The sequence below is a fragment of the Falco rusticolus genome, chromosome 7 (assembly GCF_015220075.1).
Source record: "Falco rusticolus isolate bFalRus1 chromosome 7, bFalRus1.pri, whole genome shotgun sequence".
NCBI lineage: Eukaryota > Metazoa > Chordata > Aves > Falconiformes > Falconidae > Falco > Falco rusticolus.
The window spans coordinates 13,983,005-14,006,309 of NC_051193.1; the positions used below are offsets into that span (position 1 = coordinate 13,983,005).

General features: G+C 41.0%; 1 protein-coding gene across 5 annotated transcripts; it reads right to left on the bottom strand.

Annotated features, from left to right (window-relative positions):
- Positions 1-571: 571 nt before the first annotated feature.
- Positions 572-22,118, bottom strand: TM6SF1 (transmembrane 6 superfamily member 1). Of its 5 annotated transcripts, none has more exons than XM_037395803.1 (10): positions 21,938-22,118; positions 19,690-19,793; positions 18,290-18,387; positions 17,225-17,328; positions 16,291-16,373; positions 14,770-14,891; positions 9,845-9,949; positions 7,684-7,776; positions 6,558-6,677; positions 572-942 (listed from the first exon to the last, which is right to left on the bottom strand). In XM_037395803.1, exons 1-10 carry the CDS (start codon positions 22,027-22,029, stop codon positions 751-753), a joined length of 1,113 nt encoding a protein of 370 aa, XP_037251700.1. In that variant the 5' UTR covers positions 22,030-22,118; the 3' UTR covers positions 572-750. The 5 variants fall into 5 exon arrangements, with proteins under 5 accessions (XP_037251700.1, XP_037251704.1, XP_037251702.1 ...); XM_037395805.1 differs by having other exon boundaries at positions 575-5,543; positions 21,938-22,106; XM_037395806.1 differs by lacking the exon at positions 7,684-7,776 and having other exon boundaries at positions 670-942; positions 21,938-22,107.
- Positions 22,119-23,305: the final 1,187 nt, after the last annotated feature.

Sequence of the window (23,305 nt, forward strand, 5' to 3'; positions counted from 1 at the left end):
ATTTGCTGCTACTTGTTTATGACCCAGCAGCATTAGCAAAAGTAGCTGCGAAGAATGTGGCCCAAACCCCCTCCTCTCCAAAAATGCATGCTACGGTGTAAGGCGCCGCTGCTCACGGCAACGAGCCCTCCGTGCCCAGCTCAGGAGTGCTACTAAGCACGTGCTTAACTTCAAGCAGGTGAGCAGTCCTTGCGGAAGTGAATCCTTAAAGGAATTAACAAAACTATGACTTGCTGATCATATATGGAGTTGATTGCTTCTTAAAAGATTTCTTGGGATTTTTAACAAGGCTGACCCACAAGACATACTTTTTGACAAATAAAACATGTGCATGTGACAGAGTTATGTATGTTAATTTTTCACACTTCAGAATGTTGACCTTCACGTTCTACAGTAGCTCTGTATAGGGACTGCTGGCACTGATGTTCCTCAGTGTGTGGAGGCTAAACACTGACATCATTATTATTATTTAACTTCATGCAGTATTTCCAAAACTGTCAAAGCAGCTTACTTAAAAATAGCTCCGTGAACTAGCAGCTCCACTGCAGCACAAAGTCAAAATGTTGCGAAGTGGTACTGAAGGCAGTCATCTTTATTTTCCCTTTTTGAGTAGGATAAACAAAACAGACCGTGCAACATTACACAATTTTACACACCTTACACGCTTCATTTGGGTTTCATTTGAGCAGTTCAGTTACATCCCAGCCCAATTATATACATAGCCAAAAAGAGGAGCTCAAAACAGTTGTGCTATTCTGTTTTTTCTTCTTGTTTTGTTTTCATAAAAAACTCTGGCTTGTTGACACACCTGTAAGCCAGCAGCTGGGGAAGAATCCCATACATTATGTTCAATATCAGGAAAAACTGTTTTGCTTCTTCAGGGACTCTGTAGATGTAAGGAGTTCGAGCATGAAGAGAAGCACCGATATGGGAAAATTGAGCCTGTGGTGTGTACATAATGTATATATTAAAAAAAGGTAAAGTTGATGTGTATTTTGGAAAGATGGCATAATCTGCATGCAAGTATGCATCTCCAGTGACATTTTCCAAGCCAGCCCTTTTATTTCAGGTATTTCCATCATACTTTTGCACCTCAGTATAAAAATACAGTTTGAACAAAGATCATTAATATCTTGGCATAAGAGGCATAAACGGAACCAGCAGTGGCATGGTAGGAGGTTCACTTTATGCATGTGGTGGCACTGATCTTTACATCAGGTAGAGGACTTCACCCTTGGCTTCTGAGTGATTAGTCATGCAACAGGGTCCACGATCCTTCCCCAGGCAAACGGCCGCTGAAGCGTGCATCACCGTAAAGGTCGGCACTCCTGAACTGCAGCACAGCAGTGGGGGCAGGACCTGCACCCACCTACCTAGGAATGTTGTCCTTGCCATCAACGGGAAGCAGACAGACACTCCCTCGGAATAAAGTTAGAAAAAAAAATCTTGGAAGCTGTGTTAGCTCTGGGTTTGGTTGGTTTTTTTAAATCTTAATCCCAGTCTTCCAGATTCTGATCCCAGAACTCGTGATTTCAGAAACTGTCTGCAATATTTGGCTTTTGGGTATAGGTTAAGTTTAGAGTGAAGGTTATAAGCAAAGACAAGCCTGCTGGGCTGAAGCATATTTTTAGCATAAACAAACATTTAAAGATAGAAGCGTCAGGATAGTCGCTGTCTTTTGTCTCCATCTGTTACCTGCTATTTCAAGCCACAGCTCATTCACATTAACTATTGTGTGTCCATTATTTATTTATTTTTTTAATGATTATTTAGCTAGTTAGCAGTGGAGGAGGTCCAAGAAGATAAAAATCATTTTGATCTTAAGCAGAGCAGGAGAAAGGGACACCAGGAATTTAGTAATGCAGGGGAGTACACTATGGCCAAATCACGTCCTCTGTTCTGGCTTCAGCAGGAGTTATTTTGGACTCACGAAGAACACAGTTCTGTTCACAGTTAGCACAGTAGAAAGTGAAATACAGCGCAGGTGTTTTAACACACCCCCCTCTAGCAAAAGGTTAGGCTGAGACCATACATCAAAACAGAAAAGGAAATCAAGTTTCCAGGTGATTCTAATCACCTCCACTGAATAGGGAGAGCTGATCTAGCAAGCTGGAGTCAGGAAAGGGAGTAATCAAAGAAATCAAACACAAACACACTTCAGCAGAGTGCCACTTAGCATGTTGCTGTAAATAGGTATTACAGAGTAAACAGATGTTCAGGGGGATGCTATCAGCAGCCTTTTTATATCAGCCTCATCATTCAGCCTGTCTCTTGCAGCCCTTTTGTCCTTACCTGTCTCAGGCAGGAGCTGCCTTTGGCACCTGGGTGGTTCCTGCTCAGACCCCTGCTACCTTCCCTCGCCTTGGCAGCCACCTCAGCCCAGGCAGCCAGAGTATGAGTGCTCAGCACCAAAGCCCTCTTGCTACATGAGGCAGCAGTTTCCTCAGCAGCCAGCCAGCCACCGTCAGGCTTCAGATAGGAGGTCTGGGTCTGCCTGAAGTTTTCCTACATGCTAACAGCCTCCTGGTAGTATTTTAGAGCCTCTTCCGGGATGAACAAGATGCTCAGCTATGTACTTCTCTGTGGAAGACTGCAAGGCCTGCCTGTCTCCAAGAATGGCCAGCTGTGCATCATAGTAAGTTGATAGTAAATTCATCATAAGTTCATAGTAAGCCTTGTCAGAAAGAGCAGTAAGGGGCTGCTTCTGAGAGACCCAGAGCTCCCGCAGCCTCCTAGCTGCCTTTGAAGATCTAAGCCTTACTGTGTGGTCTTGTCTCTTACAAGAGTTGTGACACATTAGTGAGCTTTGCGCCTTATAAAAAGAAAAAGCAGAAACATTTTGTTCTATTTGTAGCCAATGAAGATTTTGACTAGCTAATAGTGCACCATATAATGAAGTTACTGTTTATGTGACTTGTTTTTTCAGTATAACACAATTGCTTTTTTTCCTTTCATTACCAAGGAGGATATGTAGGTCTGTTAAATTATTTTATTATTATTATTTCATTTGCCTCTGTGGATATTGTGTTATGTTTTTAATCTCATGTGTTTGCTTTCTATGACAGTACTCTGCCATTTTTTTTTTTCTCCCTCCCTTGGGGCAGGGTGTGTGTCTTACAAGCAGGTCTGCCACTCACCAGTAGCCCAGTCCTGCTCTTGCTAAGTACCAGGCAGACTTGCACCAAATCCATAGTTTTAAGCAGCAAGACCAGAGCTGTCAGTTCCTGCAGCGCTCTCTGCCTGTTGAGCAATAAACGGGCTGGCATTGCGGTGAGAGCAACCTTGAGTCTGTTCTGTTACTCACTGTAATCAGGTTCTCTTAGCAAATCAGCCATGCCTTGGTGCTTTCTGTTATTGAACCCTCTCTTAATTAGAGAATTTTAAAGATCAGACACCTAAACCCTGGCTGAGAAACTGGCCAAATGAGATGCTGCAGGTAAACTTCTAAGGTAGCCTTAATGTTTTAACATGCAGCCTTTCTGAACCTCGAAGCCTCCGTCGGCCTTCTGCTCAGGCCATCCCACACAAACTGGAAGCTGCCTGGTGCCAGACGTGGTGCAGCTCAACTGGAATTTGTGTATGCCTGCTACTCATTAAGCTTCTTGTCTGTATGAAATAGTTTGGGTTTGGATTATTTTTTTTATAGTGTTTTTTGCCTGTAGCCTAATCATAGGCAAAACTTCAAATATTTCTTACCCTGCAGTCCAGAAAGCCTCCAGCTAGGGGCAGAGAAGGGCCCGGAAAAGGTTAGGAGTCATACTTCGCTCTGCACCTTCTCTGTAAAGCAACTAAAGTCAGGCAAGGACTCCAACTTATTTTGGAGGGGTTTGGACCAGGTCTTGTGAGCCTAAAGAAACCATCAAATAGAGTGGGGAGGCAGTAACCTAGAAAGCATGTTCCTTGGGTTTAGGTTCACTTGTAGACAAGAGGCACTGCAGAAGCTAGCCACCAGAAACTGCAAGATTAAGGAAAACACTTGGATGGAGAAGTAGAGGGAAAACTTTCTATGTCTGAGAGAACAGGGAAGCAGACTATGCAGAGCTGGTGAAACAGAATAGTTTTGGATAGCAGGGTTATGGCTCTTCATCCCTTCTCATGTAGCTCACTCGCATAGGGAAATAGCAATTTAATCAAGTTCAGAGGCTATTCCAACCCTTTTGTGTAATCAAAGCTCCTGGTACTTTAGCCGTGTGACATTTAAAGAGCTCTTCCTGAAGCTCCTGAAGTCTAATAAGGGTCACAACCTGGTTTTGGAGTCTGAATGTTAGTAACAGAATAATACAAGCTGAGACCTGTATGTAATTCTGAAAAACAGTAAATATTTCTCTGTGTGTGAAAGGCTAGGCACTTTTAGAGGTTCTTAGTTTAGATGCATCACATGGTATTTTGACACCTGGTTTTTGTAAAAAAAAAGTTAATACTTCATAATGATAGAAATAAAAATACTTAAAATCTCACAGTCTCCATCTGTAGGAGCAGTGTTCATGCCAGGGTAGCAATGCTCACTGTTTTGTTGTTAGGTATTTACCTGTATCGGACCTTTGTGCATAATAGAAGAAAAAATGTGTTTCAGTAAACTACATATGCTTTAATCATGAATTACAATGTTTTAACTTGAGAAAACAGTAGACAAACCTGGAAATGTGTTTTCTGTCTCAAAGTGACCAAAACCAAAAGTAACATGAGTCATCAATTCACTGTCTCACACATTCTTCATCCCAGGTTGCTCACAGTTCACCAAATCAAATTAAATCATCTTCAGTTGTGGGATGACTGAAGTTCATTCTGCAGTGCATTAAAGTAAACTCCAAACAAAACCCTCCCAAATGTAAAGAAACTTTTTTTGAATCAGGATAAAATGTGCAGAGTGTACAGCAATGTACAGTTCTTTAAATCAGTTTTTGTCAGCCCATGGTTTTCACTTGTGTCTAGGACAAGCTTTAGAGAGTAAAATGGGGAATTTTGAGTGTTAGCTTTGGGTTTCCAGTAGCTTTTCTTCTCATTGTCTAATGTGTAAATTGGCATTCTCCTGAAGCCAAACCAAATGGACAACAGAGAGGGTTTAGACTTCAGCAACAAAATGTTGCATGTATTAATCATACAAAAGGCGCAAAGGCAGAATGTGCCATTAAAGAAAAAAGTGAGTGTTTGTTATGGGAAATATTTAAGGGGGGCGGGGCAGGGCACGAGCACCCAACAACAAACCAAAACCCAACCAACCAAGAATCACCTCCGATCTGGGATGCTGAGCTTTTAGTTAAGTTTGCAAGATTGTGATAGCACACTCTTGACTTCTGGGTAACTTTTCCTTGTGCTAAATAGTCTTTGAAGGAGCGGTTTCTTTCCTGACTGACTGGGGAATTCATGAAACCTGAGTAATCTGTCAGAGAGAGTTTCCTGATACTGGCTTGTGCTTTTTTTTTTAGATTAGATTTAGGCTAAACACAGTTGTATAATATTTGTGATACCTTTTGAGCATCTAAACCTCCTTGTTTGCCAGATTCTGTTTTGACATCATTTGGTAATTCAAGGTTCTCTATAAACTCTTTAGAAAAAAAAGTCATATTCTCCATTACTGCTCACAAACAGAAAATGAAATGGCACTCCCCCCCTCCTTACTGGGCAGTTAAGCTGGATTGTGGTTGGTATCCACGGATTGTTATCTCAGGCCTGAGGAATAAAGCACTGCTCTGTGTTTGTGTAATAGCGGTATTTAGATTACACTTACTGCCGTGTCCCTACATTTGCATTATTGTTGCAGTATTATGTGCGTATTTTCTGCACTGTCTGGATGATCAGAGCATGTTTCATTTCCTACATACAGCACAAATCAATTGTCCCTCTATCTCAGCTGTTCAGTGGTCATCTACATGTCATAAGAAGTCATTTACTAGTTGCTGTTGAATTTTTTTTTTTTGTTTCAGTCAGTCTTCTCGTAAGTGTCAGCACCATCTAGTAATTAACTACAGTTGTTCGTTAAGAGACTGAGAAGAAAATGCGTTGAGAATGTATGATCATTGGTCTGCCTCTGGCAACACAAACATGTCTTAGTGTTGCTGTGGTTTGTGGCCCAGGAGGTTCCCCGTGTTCTATCAACATAATTGTCCGTTTTCTGTGACTAGTGAATACTTTTTCCATTTATATTTTTCAAACTACCTAGATTGCCAACACATATTATGGAAACAATGCATTGTACTGTTTTGCTGTGCTTGGTGCTTTTTTACATGGTTGACTGTTACAGCTTTAAGACAATCCTCCTTCATGGTCTCAGCTAAAGAGTGCATTGTGCTTAATAAGGTTTAAATGAGCGCAATAAAAAGATTCTGCAGGAGAGAAGTCTCCTAAAGCAAGAACGCAGTCATTAGAGACAAGTAATAGGTTTGATTCTCCACTCCCTTAAATTAGTTTGTTTTTTTTTTTTATAGATACAAAAGGTGATCTGAGTTACAATGGCATAAAACCTGCATGGGAAGATCAGGCCCTGGGCCCCATATTTATTCCATAGATCTCTACTTATTAACTTGTAATTCAAGAGTGAACATTTTACAAAGAAATACCTGAGCTAGTCCTCCAGCATGTATAAGGGTTAAATCAGGCATCCAGGAACAACCAGGCACCAGTAGGCCATACAGAGCAATCACATAGTATGGCACAGAGTAGAACATGTATGCCAGCATCTGCATTTTAAACAGAAGTATTAGTTGCTTTGTAGTGTGAGGGAGATGCATTTCAAAATTAGCCAACTGCTGACTGAGGACTTGTGACTATTCAAAGCTACACTCCTGGCAGCGATGATTCCCAGGCCTTTATGCAGCTATAACTTCTTTGAGAAAACAATTTCATACCTGGATGCTGTTGACTGGATCCAGATACCCTAAGGCCTCCGCTAATACTGATGCCTGTTTCTCTTTCCCACATCCAAATCCACTTCATCCTAGGACATGTTTCACTAACCTTTGCCATCTTGAGACCATGCCAATAAGCGTGGCTTGACCTAACTCAACACGAGCGTCCATTTCTCAAGCTCCATGGCACTTTCAGTTGGGAAGTATGAGATATACCCAGGCCACCCCTTCATTCCCAGAAAGAACAGGTCAAACAGAGATATATTTGGTTTCTGCTCATTGCCTCACTCGTGAATCCTCTTACTGCTTCAGGCCCTGCCCCCATGTAGCAGCCAAAGTTGCAGAAGAATAGCAACCTTGCAAGTGCTACAAAACTAAAGCAACAGCATTCTCTCCTCTGCAACGCTTGTGTAAATAGGGTTTGTAGAAAGTGCTATGTTTCAAGGAGTGTCACTGGTGACAGAAGCGTAACATCAGCTTAAGGAATCTAGTCCTACTACACCCCTTTTTGGTCCATTATTCCAGACTGAAAGTCTACTTTGCCCTTATTCTAAGGAAGGAGAATGATGATAAAAAGCATGCAGCTCTGTTTCATGGACTATATTAAAAGAAGCCTGAGTAACTGGGATGTGTAACTCTTAAGTAACTGATTTGAATCTGAGTTTATCACAAGAGTTGGTACCTTGTAATGGCTGTAGTACGAAATATGAAATACTGTTTAACTTGCTGTGAACAAATACTTCCCTTATTGATCTTGTCACCTGTGAAACCCATAGCTTCATATTTGTGCCAGTTAACAAGTCACTTAACACTCTATGCTCCACAGTCAATGCTTTACCTGAAGCTTAGGATAGGCAGCAGGATCTTTTATATAAGGCTCGTGAAGTTGAATATATAGCCGGCAGAGTTCAGCAGGGCAATCCAGAGCAATCTAAGAAGAATTTTTAAAACTTCCCGTGAACAACAAATTTGTTCGAAAAACGAGCTAACCTGTTACCAGCCCTAGATACTTACTTAGTGGCCTGCAGTACTGCTAGCCTGGAGGCTTGCTAGAAGTCCACTACAAAGGTGATCCACTTGATCACCAAATACAAAACTGAAATACAGCCTCCTCTCAGCTCCTACTCAGAGGGTTTGTGAGGAAATACTGACAGCCTGCTTTAAAGATTTTGACTGAAGAGAATTCAGTCAGTTGGCTATGCTGCAATAAAAGTATAATTGCTATTGATTTGCTCTGAAAAACAGACTTTAATCCCAGCAAGTGAACTTTCCAATGGAAAATTGCTCAAATGGGAAACTTCAGGTTAAGCATCCAATTTTAGGATAGCAAGCTATGGATGTAGTACAAGAAGAGAGTTGCTTTGTGGCGAGGTAGCGGTGGAGAGCAATGCAGAGAGACGGGTGTTACTCGCAATAATAATAATTTTTAAAAGAGAGTAGCAAAGGAGAAATTATTGGATTTTACATTCCTATAGAAAGAATAAAATCCCCAAAAAAATGGACTCAATTGCAAAAGCAGTTCCTTTCCATAGTAGCCCTTAAAACAAAAAATACTATTCTGAGTTAGCAATCCATGTCAACAGCTGTCACTCTAAGTGTTCTATGGCGAAGCACCGTAAATGCCTAAGTTACAGGACTGAACAGTTAAGTTTTGCACGACTTAATTTCATGCGTATTCATTGTGTGACTTTGAGTGGGAAATAAAAAGGTTTACAAACAGTGGATATTCCTCCCTGTTCTTTTCCAACATGGGCATCCAAGAAGCAGGTCTGAGTGGACTATAATGGATTATGTTTTATTAGCTTTATCACAAAATCACAGTTACTGCAGCTTACACAGAGATGTTCCATTGATCTCTGCATGTAGGTAAGGCCAGTAAACAGTTCCCATTTGGTAAAGGAAATAATGACCACACTCTCAAAATCAACAAAAAAAAAATCCTCTGAGAAATTAAGAAGTGGGACTGCAAACCAAGTGAGCATGAGATTAACATTGCCCACAGTGAAATTACAGGTAAACCAGCTGATTAACCTGCATCAGTGGTGCTCTGAAGGAGCATGATTTATAAGAAATAAAGCAGTCTGTGACAAGTTAGAAGAAAAAAATGTTGTTGACAAGCAAGTTTTCAGAGAAACAGCAGAAGATGACAGAATAATGTGAGCAGCAGAACTATAAAAGGACAGTCTGCACTAGGTAAATAAAATGTTGCTTGGGTACTTTTCATCACCTCTTAGAATTATTCTAGACAGGATCAGATCTACAAATCAAGCATGCAAGTGGTGGTCTAAGACACCTGAACGTTTGAGCTCTGTCCACTGAATGATACACAACTTCCCTTCTGCTTTAAGACAGAAAATGCTTTAGAGCTGACAAAGGACTAGATTTACCTACTACTGGATTTATCCACTTCAAGCATTTTCAGTATTGATCCATTCCCCCAGAATTTTTAATTCAACCAACTATGCTTAAAAGCAAACATTTTTTAAAAAATCAGCTCTTGGTAATAGAAACAACATGTGTTTTTCAGGTAAGGTGGACATATTTTTTTTCAGGTGGAAATGTTGTCCTGTATCTCATGCAATATAAATTAACTTGGTTTCCTATATACTTTTAACTATGCATCTGTTTAGAAAAACATGAATACAGATTTAATTTAGTTGGTTTGTCTCAGTGTTCCTGGCCATAAATGTAACACCAGGCCAATGAAAACAGTTTTAAGTCATGTTGATCTGCACTTGGGATGCTACTTATACTTGTGATTGTGCACCTCCTTCTGAAAAACACACTTTAGAGAGGACAAAATTAAGAAGCAAAGCACCACTAATTATCATAAATAATCAATTTGTCCTTTTTATATCTAAGGCCTATTCCAACCTTGAAAGTTACAGGATTTCCCTTAACCAAAATGTACATACTTTTTCACACAGCCACAATGATTTCAAATTTAAACATCTGACTTAAAAATTAAAGGCCAGAATATTAAAATATCTTCAACTTACCATGCCCCTAAATATGCAAAACCCCGTTGCTAGAATGAGGTACGCAGCTAACATTAAATCTATTGGTCGTCTTAGGAGTCCTTTCTTCTGGACTTCCTGAACCACCTGCAACACAGAACATGTGCAGTGAGTACATCCCAGTTCCACATGACATGTTTAACTCCAGATCAGTCACTACAAGAAGGGATAAGTGGTGAAAAATTATGATAGACAGAGTTAATTCTCAGTTACGTTACCCTATTTATCCACTGATTTCAGAGAGACACAGATTTCCGCATTTAGAAAAGGTGACTTCAGACTTTATAGGATGTAGTGAGGAAAATTAATCTGAATAAACCCTAGAAATGGATGGATCTAACTAAAGCCATTTCAATACAGATTAGTTTACTTTCAAAGCAACCTAAATCAAGCGAATACTAACTGCAATCACATAAGGCTTTATAACGCCTTCAGAGTTGTGGGGTTTTTAATGGGAATGAATTAATTTCCCTGAATGTCCCTATGTAGAAAAGCTTTGGAAATGTAGGATTGTCTCAAACATTTGGAGTTGAATCTAATACACTTTGTAAAAGGACTGTCTGGAGGGACAGCAAAAAAAGGATCTATCTTATTACTGATAGTGACTTTCAAAGCAACCTAAATCAAATGAACGCTAACTCTGCAATCACATAAGGCTTTAGAGCAGCATAACTAACTTCTTCAAAGTTGTGTCTTTTGTTAATGGGAATGAATTAATTTCCCTGAATGTCCCTTTGTAGAAAAGCTTTGGAAATGTAGGTTTGTATCAAACATTTGGAGTTGAATCTAATACGCTTTGTAAAAGGACTGTTTGCAGGGACAGCAAAAAAAGGGTCTATCTTATTACTGATAGTGAATGGTGGTTTTCAGCAGGCTGTGACAGGTATTGAAATTAATGGCGTATCATTGGCACAAAATAAAAGCTTTTCTGTGGGTAGCTGAGTTCTCTGCTGAGTTCAGTGAGCAAATAATGTATCTTAATATGTAATGCAGAAATAGAGAATGAAATATGTGTGTGCATGTATGGAACACATGGAAAACCCTCCTTTAATTCATTACTGTATGCTATGGACTCCTCTGATGGGCACCGAAGCACTTCTTGGCATCTGGATCTGATCTGTTCTGTACCTCCTTTCCTCAGCCTCAGAACAGGAATCCCCTTGCTGCACTGCACAGGCAGACGTGAGGGGCTCACATTCTACAGTAGCAAAGGCCACATAGGTATCTAACAAGGAAGATAGCTTGGAAAAACCAAAGTAATCTCTTTGCTCACGTGGTAAAACTTAAAAAGTCTCATGGAAATAGTTTGAGGTACATTTTCATCACTATGTAGTCACAGACAAAATTATAAGAATGCCAAAGTATCTTTCTGTAGTTCAGAGGGAAAACTTCCCCATTTATATGTTACTCATTTCCCCTTCCTTTTTATTAGCCATGTGTTGTCATGCAGACAGCAAAAGAAAAACCTGATTTCCTTCCTGTTACACACTTGTGGAATTGTCTCCAAAGCACAAAACAATAATTAGGATGTAGAGGCATAGTTAAAAGCACTCAGGATCAAGATACTCACAATAAAGTTATTGAAACAGGAGAACCAATCTTGCAAGCACAATTCCTGAGTAAGAACTGCAAGATCTGAATTGTAGTTTAACAAAAATAAGGCTATTTTACACAGAGGCCATGTCCTTTCATAAAACGCTTTTTTTTTTTTTCTTTTAAAGGTTCTTTTTCAGAAAAAGAAAGTGACACCTTTGCTTTTTTATTTTTCAAACACAAATAACAGGTCTGTTTTGGCAGTATGGTGTCACTTCACAGTATTTACAGTACCAGTGTAGGAACGTTCACAGTATTACTTGCAAAGAATGTCTATATTCTAGTATTTAGTCCCATGAAGGACAAAGGCCTCCCATGGCTGCCGAGTTGCAAGTCATTTTCAGATGCAGACTACCTAAGGATAATGGAAAATTGAAGGGTTGATATATTTTCTTTCCACTTTGTCTAAGTATGAAGCTTATATAGATGTATGTCACTCCTCGTTTCAAAAGGTATGTTAAATGAATGTGCATGTTTACTGTAATCAGAAAGCAACAATAAAATTTTGTACTTGGAGGTTTTTGAGACAAAGCCACTATTAGTGGAAACAACCTTTGGTGCAGTATGAGTTTGTGAAATTGCCAAGGTACAGAAAAGCTGCACCTTTTTTCTCTATGCATATATATATATGCATTTTTACAAGTAAAATGAAAATGAAAAGCTTAAAAGCAGAAGCAAGAATTTGAAAGAGTGTGCACTTCGCTGTCAGACCTCAGCTACGCAGCAATTTTGCCTTGCCTTTCTTTTACACAGCAAAGTCACATCAATACATGCTAAAATTAATTACATGTTAAGTACTCTGGCTGAGTGGAGATGACCTGCTACAGGTTGCCCATTTATTGCAAACACTGAACTCTGCACAGATCTCACCAACCCTGCTGTTTCTTTTGTGTAGCAAGGAAGTGTGTAGGCACGCTTTGCAATTTCACTTCCAGGAAAAAGCTGTTTTCCATAACCTCTGTGAGACTGTTTTAGGGAACAAGAATAATCTGTCCACAGAAGTCAGTCCCTTCAGAATTCATGTGCAAATCTGAATTTATATGTATTAATTCTGAATTGTAAATTACATTAAACTTTTCTGAGCTGATATACTTGTAGATAAAGCTACTGGGCTTTGTAAATACTGCAGCACAGCTTGGTTTGATTCTAAATGAGGGTGTAACTCCATTTCTCTCCCATGCAGCCATCTCTACTAGAAAACACCCAAAAGTTCATTAACTGTCTCCACAGCGATTTTTTTTTTTTTTTTAAAACTGGGTTATAATAATATTATAGCAATGAATCCCTTGCTTCCACTGCTTTCATGTAAGTATTTTTCCATATACTTGCACTATCATGTTTAAAAGCATTATTACATATTCTTCCTAAACCTTTTAATACCAACTCTGAATAATGATAGCTAAAAAAAGTTAAAGTTCACAGCTAATTGCAAGTGATCTATTGAAAGAACTAAATATTTTCAGGACTTACAATGATTAGCTAACTGATAGTAGCATTAGACACAATTATTTCCTGAAAACAATACTTCATTTAGGACTGAGGGAGTTGTATAAAAAATAAGAAAAATTCAGAAGTAGTCATGTTAAGATTTAAAGGCATTTTAAGGTATACAGTTATTGGACCCAAGTATTCATGCTCGGATATGGAGCATAAATTAGCTGAGAAGATAAAATATGACTTCTAAAAAAGAAACAACTTAGGAAGGGTAGAAGGCCCCAGTGAAAGGCATCAAGGCTTTTTCTATGACCTTCCGAGCAACAAAGTTGAAGTTTACAAGAAAGGACTCACTAAGAAGTGCAATGTTACATTTTCAGATCACCAGCTCTTTCTGCACTCTCTTTTTGAAACAGAGTTTAAAAACTAGGTTTCTCTGCAAATCTATACCAAAGTAAATACCAAAACTAGGTAAGCAATTTAGCTCCTGATAAGCATAGGAGACGTGGCTATATTTCAGCAAATAAGCAGTCTATCACATATTTTCTATGCTAGCAATTGCTGTGGTGTTCACAGTACTATGAAAACAAACTGAAATCTTCATTCGTCCTTCATGCAAAGGATGTTCTCACTAATACATGGCCATCACTACCTTCAACTACACTTAACTTCTCTACCCTGATGACTCTAAAGAATGTGTTTCTGGCCAGAATTAGTGATGCCTTTAAGTAAATCAGCTCAAACTGCTTTGGGATGGGACACACTGTTTCCCGTAAGCCTACACAGGAAGGTAGAAGAGTGTTTGGCACCCGAAGTGTCCCCCAATTTGCCTTTCATAATTTGCCTTTCAAAGAGATTTTCCCTGTAAGTGGTGATTCTGTAGTGGTTCTTCATACTTCAGGAGATATGAACATCTGTCTATACCTCTTTCCTACTGAAAAATCACAGATGGATGACTGAATGTTACCTTTCATACATTTCTGGGAAAATGTCAGTGCATCATCTGCTGTTATTCTATGCCGTAGGCTACACCACTTGCACACTGGCTGTTTATTAGCTATGGAATGGGAACTAACTCCTTCATCTGTGTCTGTGTTTTCAGTTACAGAATGAACCTGACTGAGACTCAGGAGCTCTTGTGATGCAAAACTGTTAATTGATTATATTACCTAAAACTGATATGGTGTGCTGTGGCAATAAACTGTCTTGCTTATAGCAACAAAGAGTTAAGAGATCTGTTCTGTGCTTTGTACTGCAGGGATTTTTTTAAAATATGAAACAGTTCATAAACTTATTGCATTTTTTGATTGCTCAGTTAATCTCATTACAGCCCAACTACTAAATTCAAAGGCAAAGATCTAAGGAGTTTTAAGTAAATATTTTTACAGATTTTAATAAGTATGTAAATAATTCTCATATCAATTAATGTACAATGTCTTACCTGTAAAATCTAATATTGCAGAATGAACATACAAAAAATTATTACATGAAATCTGTAAGTTGTCTGCAGAATACTTTCCTGCAGAGCTTCTACAAGGATTTTGTGGTGCTTTATGAAGCTGGCATATGTCAGTATTTTCATCAGCTAAGAAACTGAAACAGTCAGAAACTGAGTAGAGGGTAGTAACACAATTACACCTAGAAATGGGTTCTTTATTCTAAACATAAGATTCTTTTGCTTTTTCTTTACCCCACCATAATGAAATGATCCTGCAGTATAGGTATTTTTACAGTGTCTACACAGCCAAGAAGCAATTGTCGTAACAGTGAACATTTACAGTACATTCCATGCTCACAGAGGGACCTATAAAACTCAGCAGAAACAGCAAGCATATTTCAGTTTTCCTAACAATAGCCAACCTTAAATACAACAACATTACCTTGACTGGAGTGTCGTGAGTCACCGAAGGTTGGTTATAAATTCGGAACCCAGCCCATATGGGAAGGCAAATATATGGTACACTTAAGAAGAAAGCAGGACATACTTTTGTTCCGTATTTGCCTATTAAAAAATAATTATAAGATGTTTGAGAATTTGTAAGCTGTGTTGCAGAAAAGCTAAAACATATATGTAATACCAAACCTGAAGCAGCTCTGGTAATGCAAACATAAAGTGTTAGAAATCGCTGTTAAAGCGACACACTGATCTTGTCGAAAATCACGGGCTCAGGATAGTCGTAGAGTCACAGGTGACAGAGAGGCAATAGACCAGAAGCCATTTTAGAAATTAGGGGGGTTTTGCAGGGACGGCAAACCACCTTTGTCACTCTGCACTAGGTAATCCTATAATGTGGGACAGCTTTGAAATCTCTTAATGGAACCTGCTTCAAATAGAGACATCACTCTTAAAAAATGGAAAAAATTAACGTATCCATTTTTTAAGATCTAATATTGCATTTGTTTTCCAAAGTCTTGATTTCTCCTACAGACCTGTACTAATATTTGAGGACAAAGCATAAATTCAGAGAGCTATACTCAGCCCAGGTAAATCAGGAAAATCTGTGTCTTTTACACTGGCTACTCTCTATGTCAGAAAGGAAGGCAGAAGGCATGCTCTTGAGAGCAATTCTCTCAAATTTCCCTAGAGGGAAGAGGAAGAGGTATTGTCACATTAAATCTGCTGTTTTCTCTGTGGTGCATATCTACAAAGGAGGGAACTGGACTGGCCCAAGGCTGCACCATGAATATTCCTCCCCTGTCATAAAAAGGAGGGCCAGAGTAAGCTTTTATAAAGCTGACTACAGGATTCAAACACATGAATATTTTTCTCAGTTGAACACCTATCAACTTTGCATCAATTTAAGCTTTGCTAAAAAGGAAATCTTTAATTGAGGGGAGTGGCACTCTTAAAGGACCACCTACCTAATAATGATGTAAAATTATTTTATTAAAATTCTCAACCTCTAGGAGCACAGCTATGAGCTGATTTTTGTCAGAAATCTAGGAATGTTATATTCTTTTTTGAAAATAGAATAATTTCCAGATTTCACTTTTATAGGTGATTTGGATGTCTCTCGTAAGCTGCTTGAAAGTCAGACTACTAAGTAAATTGGAAATTTCATATAAAATAAAATTTATATTTTCATGATACTAAGACATGGTTATCGTCTCATTGCTTAAATTAAACCTAGTTTGGATGAAAGCCATATGGGTATAACAAAAGACTATTTTTTTTCCTCGAGAGCAATGTCAATTGAAAGGATTTTTTTTCCTGGTCTCCATCTTTCCTTCCTCATATTTAAATTTCAAAATATCTTCCATCTCTCTACTGATATTCCTAAAATTCCTCTTTCATATTATTACAGAAAGGAACCAATGCTGCAGTAAAATATAGATAACCTAATGCTAAATTTAGAAAACGTTTCACAGGAAGAAGTTAGTCATATAAATTATGTCCTTACCCACAATGTTTCCAGGCATAAAGACAATGATGCTCATGATAATGGAACCTAGCCAGTAGAGGCCGATGGTTCTATAGCTTTGTCTGTTTAAAAAAGGAAGTAAGAAATAATTATTGCACCATCCCTAAAAATCCCCTACCCCAAATCACCCTCAAATATTATACTAATATCCATGGTTCTATCCAAGTAAGTAAAGGTTTTAAAATCTGTACCATAAGTCAACAGTGGATTCTTGCCTCTGAGAGGGGGATGTGGAGAAATCCTACATTCATGTGTGAGAAAGTTATCACATGAACAGTACAGCATTAGTGCATACTCAGTTATTTGCTGTTATGTTTCATTCATCTGAAGACTGACTGCATGATTTTGCACATCACAGGCTGTACAAAACTATAAAAGAATTAATAATGAATTATTAATTTCATTTTTTTAATGCTTCTATTACCAGCAGGTGCATTCACTTCTGGAATTTAAGTACATATTTTCTCAAACTCTTTATTCAACAGCAAGAAACATAAGAATATCTAGAAATTGTGTCTGACACTGACGAGAGATCATCATCATGCTAAGCAAGACACTATTCCTATCATAAATATGTTATCTGGAAAAAAAAAAGAGTTTTCACACGTGGTTTTAACATGCATCATCTTTAAGCTTTCCTTTTAACTAGCACAAAGCATGCAGATGGGCTATGATCTCTGCTGCAGAGTGAGGAAGACTCACTACAACTCAATGCATTTGCTAGGCTTACTCAGCTGAGAGAACGAATAAGTTAGCAAGGGTACAATTCCTGAAAGCAATGACACTTCAGTAGTGTTGCTTTGGCCTAAGACATTAAACAGTCCTGAAAGAAAAATCTAAATACTGCAAAGCAAGCCCTTTGTAGGTTGCACAAGAACGCAAGCAAAACAGTACACAAATCAAAATTACTTACTCCCATGCAATAGCTGCCACCATCAACAGATACATCAGATAATGAACAGAGCCATCCCAATAGCAGATCACATGGCCATACGCAGTGTTCAGATACGGTTCACCCTAGAGAGTATTTATTTTTAAGTAGATAAAGCGATCAGAGGAAGAATAACAAATAATTAATGAACAGCAAGAAACAATTTCAGAAAAGTGATGTTCTTTCAATCTGGAGGTACAGTTTTTGAGTGACAATACACATTTCCAAGCACAAACCTGATTTAGGTAGGATCAGGTACAATTAAATCACTTCTACAGTTGCAAAATGGGGTGCAAGATGGAAGGGAAAACGTCTATGCATGACTGTCAGCATTGTTCTGCTGTATTATGGAAATACTACTTTTCCGTATTTTAGTGATAAAAGCTACAAAATAAAGATAAATTTAACATGGAACAAATAAAGATATATTTAGCAACCTAGAGATCTACAATGGTATTGCATATATTGATGACAATGTATAACCTTGTAAGGTCCAACTCATTTCACGCTAGAGTTCATGGAATCTTTTCAATTACTTCAGTGACTTTCGTATCAAGCACTTACTGAGCTATTTTTGGTGGATGTTGATATTCAGCAGCAAACAGATTCTGCTGACTAGGTATCTGGCATCATGGAGTTTTAACTCTAATTCCTTTTAGTAAAGTGATTAGGCAAAAATAAAGGAGCAGTTTTTGTTTCCGTCTTGGTAACACGTTTAGGTACTGCAGTACTCATCCTCTCCTGAGTGCTAGCTATGGCTTTCTGAGAACATGTACAGTTTATTCAGTTCCCACAGAACTTAATACAGAATGGTATTACCTAAACTAAGTGAAATAACACTGAAACTTGAAAGGTATGACATTTCTCCCAAATTAGTCAAGTGATTTCAAGTCAGTGGAGGTTTTGTCCATAACAATAATGACAGGTCAATGGCCAAATCCAGGAAGACCCTGAATGTGTAAGTGGCTATTTTTCTGTGACAAATACTATACCAAGTTATTTATAGCAAAGATTTTATTTACATTTGTAAGCCAAACAATTGTTTACCTCTCTCAAGTAATGAGTCATGAATCCATCAATAATTCCATCCTGTTCCAGTCCAATTATTAGATTCACTACACTGGTAAAGGCAAATACGGCATAAACTGCAATAAGATAAAGGGGGGGGAGGGGCGGGGATAAAGACTTGGGATCAGCAGTTGCTTCACAGTCCAATAAATTCAGTCAGGCAGAGATCTGTTGAACTAGATGCACGTAGTTTGAGGTCACAGATATTTAACATACAATACGACTTTCCCACATAGCTTAGTATTTTTTAGTTAGTGGTTAGTCAACAAAGTTCTTGGGAAACTTAGGAACGTCAGTTCTGTAGAACTGTAGGCACAGCCTCCATGGAAAGCCAGTGTCTGCAGCAAGGACTATGTAGTCTTTCAAAAATCTTGGTCACACAAAGTATGCAACCTTGACTGTAGTCACCTCTTGGAAAGGAGAAAGGACAACAGAAAGGAAGTGGAGAATGTGAACTGCCATTTTTGGAGGTGAGCAAGGCAAACTGATATAGCCACAGCAGTCCAGAGGACCTATCAGGCAAGTTAGCGAGACACTCCTTTGAGACAGGAAATTTATTTGCAGAAAGTTTATGTTATTTATTTCCTTTTATTTCAGTGTGAACTGAGAGTTCCCAGCCTCGTGTAGGACACTGGGGACAGATGCCTGTGAGTTGTAATGAGGAGGAAGACAGAGGGCAAATACAGGTGGTTTGTACGCTGCTTTGCCTGTGGGCCCATCTTGTAAAACTTCAGAAAATAGCAGTGTTTTTTTTCTTCTAGATTTTTGCTATAAAGTAATCTAGATCTAAGGTTTCCTTTTAAAAGGTAATCAGTATCTCTATTCTTTTATGGCAAAGTATCAATATAGAAATGTTTGCCCAAGTCTGCAGACAACCCAAGCAAGGAGTTGGGGTGGTTTGAACTTTCTTACGTGTCACAAAGGTGAATTAACACAGAAGCCTAATGAAAACAGGAGAATTAAGGAATTAAATCACAGGAAGAACCAAGCCATGGAGGCCAAAGGTCCAAAAATCCCAAATGAGTCAACTCATGAGAGGTCTACTGTGGTGCCAAAGTCCTGCTACAAGGAAGATCTCAACAAAGTGGGTATGACAGCATTTCAACAGTTTCACAGCCCAACTCGAGTGTTATTCTTTTCAAACAGGAGGTCTGTCTTGTCCCTAAGCTGGATCTCCTATTTGAGAAGAGTAAAAAGGCACAAAAGAAGCATGCTTTCTCCTCCTCTTTCCCCAGTCTGTCTTTCCTGGCTCCTTAGCACCTCACCAGACTGGATTCTGAAGCCATCTCTTAAACATTTAATTTGAAACAACCATCATATATTATAATTTATATAAATTAACACTTTCTGAATTTAGATTTCTTGTTACCAAGACATACCATAAAACAGCGGGTCTTTTGGTGGTTTTCTTTTGACAAGAACACGAGCCAACAGAGCAATAAAAACCATAACCAGCAGTCCAACTGCAACAATTGCCCAGGAACTGCAACAGTATTAAAAAGAAAAAGAATTCATAAGACAGGGAAAGAGACAGAGCTGTTTTCTTCAGCTTTTCCTACCATCTATTCTCAAATGCAAATACTACTCTTGAAGTAACTTTTAATACTTTAAAAGGCTGTTTTTAAAGTCCATTGCACAGTCTGTCATAGTATTCATTTTATAGTTTTGCAGAATTTATGTGCCTGTCTTTTCACACGTGATCATCTAAAAAAAGAAAATACAAAAATAGCTAGATAAATAACATATGCCGGAGTCTAGATTTGTTCAACTAAAATCAGTTTTCATATTGGTATCTGCAAAAATAAACAAAAATGATGGAAAACTTAAAGGCCAACAAGAGGTGAAAGTCAGAAACAGAGATTTCACAGATGAAAAGGATCATTAGGGACATTTAGTCTAACCTCAGCAATAAATTATCTACTCAGGAAATTACATATTCACAAAGAAAACACATCAGTCCTGTGGAATGGGAGTAGCAGTGTGGAGTGCCTATGATGGATCTAGGTTTAACTTCCAGTTTTGGAAGTGCTACCGAAGGTCTCTCCAGCTCTATAAGGCAGGATTGCTTGGGGGGTTGGGGTGTCTGTAATTAATGCAAGCGGGCTCAGCGGAAAAGACCTTTGCTCTGAAGATGGGACTATAACGTTAGCGCATGTAAAGTGGCAGTGGAGAAAAGCACAAAAAAGTTGGGCACAAAGCAGATTTGTCTCCTTCCCCAAGAAAATGCCAGCTAAGAAAATCAGTTTGATATTGGCTTACAGCTCGGAGTGCGTAAATTGTATTTAGTTCTCTGAAGACTTTATTTCTCCGTCTTCACTTTTGTGCTCATGCAGGGGGAAAAAAAGGAGGGGAAAGTCAGGTAAAGTCCACAAGTATAAGCTAAAAATATTTGGTACATGATTTCATACACAGTACCACTCTGTGTGTCAAGAAAACAAACTGTGTACAAACAAGTATTACTATGACAATTTCAGCCTTCGTGAAATGTGACTTAAAAGTTACTGCAAAAAATTTGCAAGATCAAATATTTCAGAATATATACACAAAGACTTTTGAGTCAGGCTCAGCAGTACTAGCTTATTGATTTATTTTACTGTTTGAACCTTTTGCTAGTCTGTTTTCCCTGTGATTAATTTCTTCATACCATTACAGCTCTTAATACTGCAGTGACTTTTCACCGCGGTCCATCAATTTGAAATAAACATTGGCAATGAATCAAGTAAGTCAGCGTGCGTTATTCGGCATTTCTCTAGCAATGAGAAACAACAACAAAAAAAAAAAGTTATCGGCCAGAAGGAGGAAAATGAGGAAGGAACAGATGTGGCAAAGCCTTAGAAACACGAAGCAAATACTTGTGCAGTAAAGTCGCAGAACACCCCGGGCTGTGGGATCACAAAATACCACACAGACCTGTGAGTACACTGTTTTTTTTCCACGAAGAAAGACCTTCCTTTCCCAGACCTGCGGTCTATCCCGGGATCCTATTTTTTTGGCAGAACGAAGGCACATGGACATTTTCAGTTAAAACTCGCACGTCTTATGGGGTGCCTGGAGCGTGCGGCTCGGAGCCTCCCGAGGCCGGTGAGTTCTTCCATGCGTTCTCCAGCAGCACTGGACGCCGTTGGCGGACGCCTTGCAGGGCAGGCGGCGGGAGGCCGCGCCGCCCCGGGCCTCAGGGCGCTGCGGGGGCCGCGGGCCCGGCGATGCCGCCCGGGCGGGTTTGTCCTTTCGGCGCTGCCAGCCAGCCCCGGCGGTGACCCGAGCTCCGGGGACGCCGGGACAGGCTCCAGGTGATGCGAAACCGGCAGTTCTGAGGGTCCCGGGGTGGGCGGCCAGGCGGGGGCCCTCGAGGCAGGAGCCCCTCGCGTCTCCCCGGCCGCATCCCGGCACGGCTCCCGTTAGGGGACGCGGGCGGGACCCGGGAGCGGGGTCCGTCTCCCTCCCGAGCCGCTGCCCGCGGCGAGGCCCGACGCCGCTCCGCCTCCCGCCCCGTCCCGCTCAGCGCCGCGGCCGCAGCTGCCCTCTCCCTGCGCCGCCGCTAAAAATACCCGCCGGGGCCGCCCGCACCTCCCTCACCGCCGCCGCCCGCCCGCTGCCCTCCCCGCAGGGCGGCCTCGCCCGCCTCACCTGCCGCTGGCCGCCAGGCAGTTGAAGAGGTACGTGACGGGGATGGCGGTGAGGGAGAGGACGAAGACGCCGGTGGCCGCCGAGGCGCTCATCCCCGCGGCGGGAGGCGGCGGCCGCCCTCTGCGCCCCCCGCCGTGCCCCCGCCGTGCGCCGCGCCTTGCCCCAGGCGCCGCCTCGCCTCAGCCCTTCACGCCCCGCGCAGGGGGCGCCCGCCCGCGCGCGCTCCGCCGGCCCGTGCCCGCCGCCCGCCCCACCGCCGGCGCGCGCCCCGCGGCGGCCGCCCCCTCCCGCCCGCGCGGGAAAGGTTAAATCCGCCGCAGAAACCGGAGCCGCCCGGCACCCCGCCGGCGGCACGGGGAGGGCCGCGCAGCCTCCCGCCTGCCCCGGGGCTCGCCGCGCTCCCCTCGCCCTGCCCCGGGGGCGCGGGGCGACGGTGCGGCGGAGGCCGCGGTCCGGGCGGGGGCAGCCCCGCCGGTAACCGGCAGCAGCGGCGGCGGCCCGCTGCCGAGCGATGCTGCAACAGTTGAACTGAGCGTTGCGAAAGAGGCGTCGCAGGTTAATTAGTGACCGGTGGCCCTGCAGGGGGCCGCGGGCGGAGCGGCCGTGTGCGCGGTGCCCGGCGGAGGCCGCCTGCTCTCACGGGAGGTGGCGGTGGGCGAGGGGTCGCCTTGCTCCGGCCAGTGCAGGAGGCCAAGAAACCAGTGAAAAAACGTCTGCATCTCTTTTTGCATCAGAATTTAGCAGGATTATTAAGAACAGGGGCATTCACCTTCTAAAAATGTTGTAATTGTGAACTCGCCTTTTCCATTTAAATGTCAAAAAAATAACAACAGTTAGGCATATGTTTGAATTTCTCCATCAGCGTTTTATTTCTGGCTTCAAACTTTGTTTATACTTGAGTGTCAACACTATAAACTGCCATTGTGCAAAGGTGGAAGGCAAACAAATGCAAACCGCTCTTCCTGGAAGTTACTGAGCATTTAAATCCATTGGCAAGAGAAAAATGATCATCCTGTGTTGCCCGGGGAAAAACAGCAAATGCATTTCTAGCGTGCCAGGCAAGCGCGTTCTGGTAGAGATCAGGACGTATTAATGCTGTTGTAGAAGGACCATCTGCAGTAGTGGCCACGATTCCGATTCCCTCGTGTTGAAATGATACAAAGGAGTGCTAAGGTGGCTGGGGAAACGGGGCACCTGTCCATCAGGAACAGGCTGAAGAGCTTGGCACGCTAGTGCTCTCCATAAATACTTGAGGAGTTAACACCAGGGAGAGGAAAGAACTCTCTAATTTGAAGGGCAAAATTGTGAAGATACTTTAAGTCGGTTTTGGAAACCGATTTTTAGCTATGTGCAGTAAAGGGTCTTCTA

Coding starts and splice junctions, on each gene's coding strand:
- TM6SF1 (XM_037395803.1), bottom strand. CDS start 22,029: ATGAGCGCCTCGGCGGCCACCGGCGTCTTCGTCCTCTCCCTCACCGCC. Junction 19,794..21,937: donor TGCCTGGCGGCCAGCGGCAG/GTGAGGCGGGCG, acceptor ATACTGTTGCAG/TTCCTGGGCAATTGTTGCAG. Junction 17,329..18,289: donor TGACTCATTACTTGAGAGAG/GTAAACAATTGT, acceptor AATACTCTCTAG/GGTGAACCGTATCTGAACAC.